The following is a 10,464-nucleotide window of genomic DNA, read 5'->3' on the forward strand; positions in this document are numbered from 1 at the left end:
ACTTACTAATTCAACCAACGATGACGATAACTACAATTATCCAATATATGTATATATTTCATAATCAACAATATCATCAATAATAGATATCTAACTCATCAATTAAATATATCACCCTGTCATAATAATAATTCATCAATATATAAGTATATCATCTTTAACAACATCAACCAAATGATAATTAAAACCAACAACGACGATTCATGCAACAACTCGACACCACCGCTAAGACTCATGCAAGACATGACAACTCCACTAAGACTCCTCAACAAATGCAACTATGCATGTGGTACCAAAATCAGGGCCGTGACCCACACCACTGTCGAATGGTTAAAGCATTCTCATCAGGACATAAGTCCTCACCACTAACACCACTTTGAGCAACTAGTGCTCCACCACTTTGAACGACAAGGCGTTCCAGAGCCGAAGCTCTCCCACTGTTATGCTCATGCAACTGACCCACTTGAGTATATCTACATACAATCCCACCTAAGCATATATGTATATATGACTCACCACTCCAATTTACAACATTCATGTAAAACTTAATTAAATAAAAGCATACATCCAGCCAGCATCCATTCATCAATCACAACCAAATTAGAACATCCAGAGAAATACACCAACATACAAGCCATGCTTAATCAACAAGATAAATCAACCATCAACAGCAGAAGTCAAACCAACAAAATTCTGGGCAGCTCGCCTCGCGAGCACATCTGCTCGCTATGGCGAGCTCAGGAAATAAGGTACTCGCCATGGCGAGTTCGAGGCGAACAGAAATATGTTGCTCTCGGGAAAAATGATATTTTTCTCACTCAAACCTCAATTCTAAGCTCCCTAATCATCTTTTAAACCTAAAACTTGCTCCAGTCCTCTTAAAAATCATCTAGGCACATGAAACTACCCAAAATACGGCATGTAACAACATTTTAAAAATCCAGATTTTCACAAGGCTACTCGCCATGGCGAGTTGTATCACTCGCGAGGCGAGCCATGAAGTTGTTCACTCGCTATGGCGAGCATAGGCTACTCGCGAGGCGAGCGATGAACTTCTGTACGGGCAGAATGCAGGTTTTTCCCAAAAATCCCATTTTTCCTCAATTCACTCCCCAAATTAGTTTACAGGTATGCAATGAAAGGTTTTATGCACTCAGAACCCATTTCTAACTCCAATTCAACAATTCCTACACTCAAAACCCATTAATTAACAAAACCTAACTTTAATCAAATATTAACCAACATTTCCCACAACATTAACCAACAGATGCATCTTAATCAATAATAAACAGCAACATGGCAGTACACAAACAATCTCAAGATATAACAACATCAAATGGTAATTAACATCTTAAAACATCATATATACATATAACCCTTCATCAATCATTGACAATATCGTATTCACAAATATATACATACATATATTAATTCATCAATCATAAACAATTCTTCACTGTGATCTACGTGCAGTAATTTGACCATAGCTCAAGTTCTATAAATCCTTTTGAAGTCAAACCAACGGCATTAGAAAGCTAACATCCATACCTACAACTTTCGTGCTTACACCTAAGACCAATTCTGTATCAATCAATACCAGTTTTCATTTCAAATTCTGACAAAGTTGTGCTGAAATTCATAAAAATTCACTAAGACTCCTTGGAGTATTTTCATCATATCTCATAAACCAAAAATCATTTTCGAGTCAAACTAAAGCCATTGGAAAGCTAACAAAATTATCTACAACTTTCATGTTTACACCAAAGACCAATTCAAAACGGAAACATGTGAAAAAGACGGAAGAACGCGAAACAGGTGATGCTGTCTCTGTGCAGCTCGCGAGGCGAGTAAGTTTACTCGCTGTGGCGAGTTGCGACGAACAACCCTACGGGAACAGACCAGTTTTCAGCCAAAAATCCAATTTTTCATCCACCCAAACCCCAAATTTGATAGGAAACTCAACATATGTTTATTCTACAATCTGAACATCGATTCTTAACACAATTGTCATGATTTCTACACTTTTCAATCCAAGAATCATACTCCAAAAACCTAACCCCCAATTCCCAATTTCAACTAGAACTATGCTAAATCAAAATCAGAATTATATAACCATTATCATTGAGAGATAGTCTCACCCTTACCTTAATTCAGAAGAAAAATGCACAACGATCGGATTCCCTTGGCTCTACTTGCTCTTGTTCTCCCCTTGGCTTGGTTTTCTCTCCCAGAACTTGTTTCACGTAAAACTGCTTCTAACCTTTTCTTTTCCTAACTCCCAAAATATAACTCCTCCTTTATTTCATTAAACTCCCCTTAATTCTATTAATTCTTAATTAACTCCCCAACCTCCAAAATAATATTAATTCCCACATTATTCTAACTAATATTAAAATAAACTATATAATAAAATAATACACACCACATAATCAACCAATATTATTTAAAATCACATAAATTATATAAATATATCCTAACTCAATAAAAATAGTTAAATAATCAAATAATTCAAGGAGGGCGTTACAAAATAGGCCAACTAGCACATATTCAATATCTTGATCTTTCTAGGAACATGTTAAGTTCTTTCATTCCTTCAACTCTAGGAAACCTCTCATCCTTAAATTCCTTATCTATTGGATCTAATAATTTATCTGGTGCAAATTCAAAATTAACTTTTTCCAAACTCTCTGGTTTAGATTCACTAGACTTGAGTAATTCAAATTTTGTATTCCAATTTTATTTGGATTGGGTTCCTCCTTTTCAACTAATTGACCTTTTATTAAGCAATACAAATCAAGGCCCAAACTTTCCATCTTGGATATATACACAAAAAACACTGCATGTTCTCGACTTATCGAGCTCGGGAATTTCATTAGTAGACAGAGATAAGTTCTCAAACCTTATTAAAAGAATACCCGATAAACTTTTTTTGTCAAACAATTTCATTGCTGAAGACATATCTAACCTAACAGTTAATGGTTTGGAGTTAAGGTTGGACCACAATAATTATACAGGAGGACTCCCAAACATATCACCAAGGGTTGTTATGGTTGATTTTTCTTACAACTCCTTCTCAGGATCAATTCCACATAGTTGGAAGAACTTGAATGAATTGACAGTCATGAACCTGTGGAATAATAGTTTGTCTGGTGAAGTTCCAATGCACCTCTCTGCTTCGAAACAATTGCAAACCATGAACTTGGGAGAAAATGAATTTTCTGGAACCATACCAATCATGATGTCACAAAACTTAGTAGTGGTCATATTGAGAACCAATAAATTTGAAGGGATTATTCCGCCACAATTATTCAATCTCTCTTATTTGTTTCACTTAGACCTTGCACATAACAAACTTTCAGGATCTTTACCACACTGCGTGTACAACTTGACTCAAATGGTTACTTATCATGTAAATCCATGGTATACTTCCACAATTGATTTATTTACCAAAGGTCAAGATTATGTGTATGATATCAACTCGGAAAGACGAACTATTGACCTTTCAGCCAATAGCTTGTTTGGGGAACTGCCATTGGAATTGTTTCGGCTTGTTCAAGTTCAAACGTTAAACTTATCTCACAATAATTTTGTTGGAACAATACCAAAGACGATTGGCGGCATGATAAACATGGAATCTCTCGATCTCTCTAATAATAAGTTTTATGGTGAAATTCCTCAAAACATGTTTGTCTTAACCTTTTTGGGTTATTTGAATTTATCTTGCAATAATTTCAATGGAAAAATCCCAATTGGAACACAACTTCAAAGTTTTAATGCATCGAGTTACATTGAGAATCCTAAACTGTGTGGAGCTCCTCTCAATAATTGTACCAAGAAAGAAGAAAATCCCAAAACCGCAACACCATCCACAGAGAATGAAGATGATGACTCTAACAAAGAATCATTGTATCTAGGGATGGGAGTTGGATTTGCGGTAGGTTTCTGGGGGATTTGTGGTTCTTTGTTTCTTATTAGAAAATGGAGGCATGCATACTTTCGGTTTACTGATAAAGTAGGTGACAAGATCTATGTTACTTTGATCGTAAAGTTAAACATGTTTCACAGAAATTGAGCTCCTGCTAGTTAAGGTCAGTGGAACCTACTTAACAGTTTCATTGATCTTGTTAATTATTGCTTTTGGACTGCATTGCGTGGCTGATTTATCTTTATTTTCTATTTTTCAGTTTTTTATTTTAGTCAATAAGTGGTACCTACACTTTAGGAGAAAGCAGTTGTTGTTATCCCACGTTCCTAGTTTAGTGGTGATGTAGTTGTGTTCTGTTTTGTTTTGTGAAACACTATTAAGTGTATTGTTTTAGTGAAATTAATATATCAATTTCCCATTCCATTTCAATGTATTCTTCCCTGTCTATCATATTATTTTTCATTTATACCATATAACCAACAAATTGGCACCAGAGCTATCATCTTACGGGACCTGTGAAAATGAAAACTGAAACAAGTTTTTGTTGCTCCTCCTGTCTTTGATGGGGAGAACTATGACCTTTGGGCAGTAAGAATGGAGCCATACTTGGAGGCTTTGGATGTTTGGGAGGTTGTTGAAGAGGATTATGAAGTTCCTCCGCTGCAGAATAATCCTACCATGGCTCAGTTAAAATATCACAAGGAGAGAAAAACTCGGAAAGGAAAGGCAAAATCAGTTCTTTTCTCCTGTGTTTCACAAAATGTTTTCACCAGAATTATGACCCTCAAAACAGCAAAATAAATATGGGACTATTTGAAGGAAGAATACGCAGGGGATGAGAGGATTCGAGGCATGCAAGTACTGAACTTGATGAGGGAATTTGAGATGCAGAAAATGAAAGAGTCTAAGACAATCAAAGATTACTCTAACAGATTGCTTTCTATTGCAAACAAGGTTAGGTTACTCGGCACTCAATTCGCTGATTCTAGAATTGTTGAAAAAATTATGGTTACGGTGCCTGAGAGATATGAAGCATCAATAACCACCTTGTAGAACACAAAAGACTTGTCTAGGATCACCTTAGCAGTAGTGTTACATGCGATGCAGGCTCAAGAGCAACGAAGGCTTATGAGGCAAGATCATGTGGTTGAAGGTGCTTTACCAGCCAAACATCATGTAGTTGGAAGTACTGCAGGCAAACAAAGCAAAGATAGAGGTAAAAAGAAAAATTACCCACCTTGCGAGCACTGTGGTAAAATGGGTCATCCACCGTTCAGCTGTTGGAGAAGACCGAACGCAAAGTGCAGCAAGTGCAATCAGCTTGGACATAAAGTTGTGATTTGCAAAGGAAAATTTCAACAACTTGAAGTCAAAGCCCAGGTTGTAGAGCAAAATGAAGAAGATCAAATGTTTGTGGCAACATGTTTTCATCCAAGAGTAGTTCAGAATGCTGGCTGATTGACAGTGGTTGTACAAACCACATGACATATGATAAAACTATTGGTAGTTTTCTCCCTAAAGATATTCCTCTTCAGCATGATCCTGCTTATGTATGCTTAAAGAAAATGAATCTCCATGCATTTTCGGTCTGATCTTAAAGCAGAGATCGTCGTATGCATGTGCATATCAGTTGATTGAAGGGTTGATTACGGTGAAGGTGTTGAAAATAGGTTGGATTTTATTGTAAATCTTGTCAAGAGGACGTGTGTTGGAATCACCAGGAGTGCATATTGCAACAAGATTTATCACTAAATCGGCGTTTTTTATCATACCTTCAAGCCTGGAATCGCTTTTGATATTCGAACTGTGAAATTCAACGTAGTTTGTTCATGGAAGAGTTTTAGGTTCCAAGAGATGTTTGAGTTTGTCCTTGTACACGTCTAGAGCATGAAATTTATGAGGGGTTTCGAACATGAGCTTCTCACAAAGGTGATAACCGATGAAACCTTTGGCACCGATAATGCAGATTTTTATCAGTTTGATTGGACTGCGGTCGAGATCAAGTCGTGTTGAAGGAGGAAACATGGTTGACTAGTTTCTTACTTGTGTCAAATATAAAAACCCTAATAAAATGGTATCTTAAACCCTAAATAATATGGTGGTGTCAGAGTTGTCTATCAAAAATCCACTATTTATAGACCAGGCCCATGAGCCGACCTGTTTAGCAATCAGCCTCCATGAGCTTAAGAGTAATAATATGTGGGCAATTGGAATTTATTTTATTTTTTTACAAAGGCAATTGGAGCTTGGTTATTGACAAAGAAAATCAAAGTGTACTATAGGTTATTGAAAAATCTCAGAATTCAGAGAGAGAAAGTTTTGACAAGGACTGCAATTTTTTCAAATAATTCCGTGCATAAAGTTGAAATAACCTTACAGGAACTGAAATATAATTTTAAACAATTTAAAAAGCTTTTTGTTTGTAAGGTAGAAACTAATACTTGTCTTGGTTGCAAAGCTTCTATGAACTAGATGGTAATTCAAACAGGTTGATCGAACAATGGTTTTGGTCTAATAACCAAGCTCTCCTCCAATGCTTAGTTGTAAGGTAGAAGTAAACGAATCGTCAGCATAAGTCAAATTCAAAGTTTAAGAATACTTTTGGGTGTATGAAATGAACTATACGAGTTCTCTATTTACAGAGAAAATTCACAACCAATATGTGAAAAATTTTGGGAACATGTAGTTCAAATATTATGTACCAAAATCTTTCAAAAAACAAATATTTTGTACCAAAATATATTTTAGATTAAGTATCAAAATATATTATATTTCATACAAAAATATTTTAGAATGTATGTCAAAATATATCAGATTGTATTCCAAAATATTTTAGCAATACTTGGAGATTAAGAAAACACTTTTTAATTGTGTTTAAATTAATTATGGGGAGGGATATATTGACTCCAAGAGTAACTATAAAGAGTTACTCCACATCCTCACCCTTCATTTTATATAAATCTAATGGATTATATTTAAGTCTTATTAATTATCATGTGATAACATTTACACTATACCATTCTCATCAATATTAATTACGGACAGACTCAATCAATGCTAATGGTTATGTAAGGATTTGTTTAGAAGTCCTAGTTTAACTGGCAAGCCGAAATCGTTAGGTCGAACGTTATGATTGGGGTTCGAACTTCGGCACCTCCATTTATGTATGTGAGTTTATAATAGCTTTGTCATTTCATCTATCAACAAAAAAATAAAGTTACGTAAGGATTTTCTTTTGTTCAGCCACCTCCTCCTTCAACACCGAACCTTACAAATGCTCTACCATAACTCACAAATTAAATCATTTCTTGGCAAATTAAATCTGGATGACATTTTATCTCCACAAAAAATATATAGAACTGGACAAAAGATGCCTCTAACTCAAATTCAAAGGCCTGGTTTAATGTAATTCACAACTAGCAACATATAATTCACCGATCAATCAATACTAATCATTTCTAATAGGGGAGGGATATATTGACTCCAAGAGTAACTCTAAGGAGTTATTCCGCATCTCCACCTTTAATTTTATTTTAATCTAATGGATTACATTTAAGTCTTATCTATAATCATGTGTCTCACCATTCTTGATCATTTTAACAATAATAGGTTTCCTTTTTTTCTTTCAATCAACATTTATGTTTCATTAACACAATTAATAATTGGTAACAAGAAATTATTTTTATGTTTCATCAAATGTTTTTTTTAACAAATTTCAAATATTAAACTATGATTTGTCAAAAAAAATATATATTAAACTATGATTAACGTTCCTAAAAAAAAAACTCATGCTGGTAAAAAACATCACATTTATTTTTTTTTTGGACAAAACATTACACTTATATTTAAATACAATTTTTTTTAATACACCGATAAAATAAAAATTAAAAAAATATATACTTTTTTTAAAGAAAAAAGTATAGATATATTTTTATTAATTATTTTTTTATCAAATATATATATATATATGTATATACTTCAAAACAATAACTGATCGTCTCAATATCTTGACCAAAAAAAATTGTGTTAATAAAACATAAATGTTGATTGTGTATGAAAAAGAAAAACTAAATATTGTTAGAATGATCAAGTATGATGATGCACATGATTATTAATAAGACATAAATGTAGTCCATTAGATTAAGATAAAACTAATGGTGGGGATGTGGAGTAATTCTATAGAGTTACTCTTGAAGTCAAAATATCCCTCCTCTTTCTAATAAGCATATATGAATAATCCCCCAATAAATTAAAAAAAAAAAAAAAAAAAAAGCTTCTATTGAAAAACATCACCTCATTCTAACAAAACACAAAATAGTTGTTAATATATTTTGGATTGTGAATCGTAAAATATTTGCAGAGGAGTTTGTAAAAAGAATATTTTTTTTACAAATTAATTGTGTTTAATAAAGGTAAATATTGATTTAGTCAAAAGAAGGAATTTGTAATTAATATAGTTTAAGGAAGATGTGATCACATGATAATTAATAAGACTTAAATTTAATCCATTAGATTTATATAAAATGAAGGGTAAAGATATAGTTACTCTTGAGTCAATATATCATTCCTATATATATTTCCGCTAGTGCGTACTCTGTTCACATAATTGTGTATGCCCTTAGAGGTACGCCTCCACTATGTATGATTTATTCAATGTGGGACTTCCACTTTCTTCAATTCGCACTACACTAGTTCTAACCAATGTAGCAGTGTTTAGTCTTAACAAAATTTCCACACGTGTTCCAACAGTAGTGATGATGTGCGTTGTAGTGTATCTTTTGGTTTATAACTTTATATCTTATTTTAACTCATTTTATAGGGGTGTTCAAATCTAAATCGATCCAAAATAACCGAAAACTGTTTGGTTTTCAAACGTGTATATACTGCATTAGTTTAAGAGATTTACTTTTCCCACACTATGCATTTCCTCACGCTCCCTATTTTTTCCAATTTTACCCCTGATCCAGATTTCGTTTTTCGGATTACATCGTTTCAATTTTGTAGATGTTTCTGGATTTTAAAATTCGGAATAATGTTTTACCAAAACTTTTGCAATTTTAAGCTTTACAATTCGTAAAAAAAAAAAAAAAACATAAATAAAAAGCGACAAACATAAAAACAACTCATTTTATTAATATATGAACAATACATTACAATAATTTTCAAGTTTTTTAAGCTTATTACATAAGATCCTAAATCTATTTCTAATCTCCTAAGAGCCTAATACTAATCTCCTAAGATCCTACCACTGCTATGTGATAGGACATAGCAGTAGGTTCCCTATTGGAGGGCAACCGGAGGAGGAGGGAGGAGGAGGGAAGAGGAGGGCGGGAAGAAGAAAACAATGCCCCTGAAGGGAGGTGGGGGGTGCTCAAACTTACGCCCAGACAGACCAAGCTACGAACAACACTGACCCACATGACCCTCAAATGAACCGCACTTCGTTGCAGCACGGTTCCATCCTCATTGACCGTTCATACAAACCCTGAAAGTTTTCAACGAGACCCTTATCGATGAAAGGCCAACGATGGAAAACCATGGTTGTAGAAGGAAGAAGAGGAGGAGAGGGTGGGAGAGGATGGTGTGAGAAATGGTGGGGTTTGGAAGGCTATTTATCCCGAGGGGTGGGTCAAAAACGGTTGGGAGGCCATAAATGCAGTCAAAACACGTGGTAAAACACATTTTTTTGACTTGACCACCGACAAAAACGTGTGGTGCAGTCCACCGGCCATGACTGATGCATTTCGGAAAATAAAATCTGGAATGTACATCTGTTTTCCAGAATATATTTTCAAGATTAATGCGATTATGGTGAACAAGGGAAAGTTGACACTTCTTGTTGACGTTCCGGAATGTAAAATTCGGAAAGCTTCAGCATTGGATTCTTTTAAAAGAGAGCAATTAATGTGGGTTTGGACGGTTAAAACACTAACACGTTTTCATTGACTATAGTAATGACCTAGGACTTGTTTTAGGCTATAAATAGGCTTCCATCTTCAACAAATACCTTCATTCTTCACTTCACCTCTTTTCTTCCATTTTCTTCAAATGTTTTTAGTTTTTTAAGGGTGTCGGTTGTGTCATGGTCATTGTTGACCGTTCATATGAACCCTAGAATTGCATTGCAGCTTGTGTGGGGTTCGTATAACGGTCAATAGAGACCCTTGACATCAAAGAAAGACAAAAAAAAGCACATAACATCTTGTTCCGAATTTAATTTTCCGAAAATCACTAACAATCTAGTCTGGATTATATAATCTGGACCATGGGTATTTTTGGAAATTTTGTAGGGCGCGCGAGAAGGCAGCAAGGTGGGAAAAGTAATATTCTTAATTTAATCTATATTATTACTATTTCATATGTTTTGAATATAATCGATCATTTTCATTCAATATTGTTAATATTTTTTCAATATATTTGTGTTATATTTTGCATCGAACCTATTTATTTTTTTAAAAGAAAGATGCTTATAGCATTTCATTAATAATAGTAATAGATTCAATACAACGTGGGATTGCATAATAAATAATCGGACTAGC

The 10,464-nt window shown here is 34.2% G+C and overlaps 1 protein-coding gene across 1 annotated transcript; it reads left to right on the forward strand.

Moving 5' to 3' along the window:
* The first annotated feature begins 2,572 nt into the window (after positions 1–2,572).
* Positions 2,573–4,072, forward strand: LOC112420812 (receptor-like protein EIX2). Its single transcript, XM_024780507.1, has one exon. It carries the CDS (start codon positions 2,573–2,575, stop codon positions 4,070–4,072), a length of 1,500 nt encoding a protein of 499 aa, XP_024636275.1.
* Positions 4,073–10,464: the final 6,392 nt, after the last annotated feature.

The sequence above is a fragment of the Medicago truncatula genome, chromosome 4, assembly GCF_003473485.1.
Source record: "Medicago truncatula cultivar Jemalong A17 chromosome 4, MtrunA17r5.0-ANR, whole genome shotgun sequence".
Taxonomy (NCBI): Eukaryota; Viridiplantae; Streptophyta; class Magnoliopsida; order Fabales; family Fabaceae; genus Medicago; species Medicago truncatula.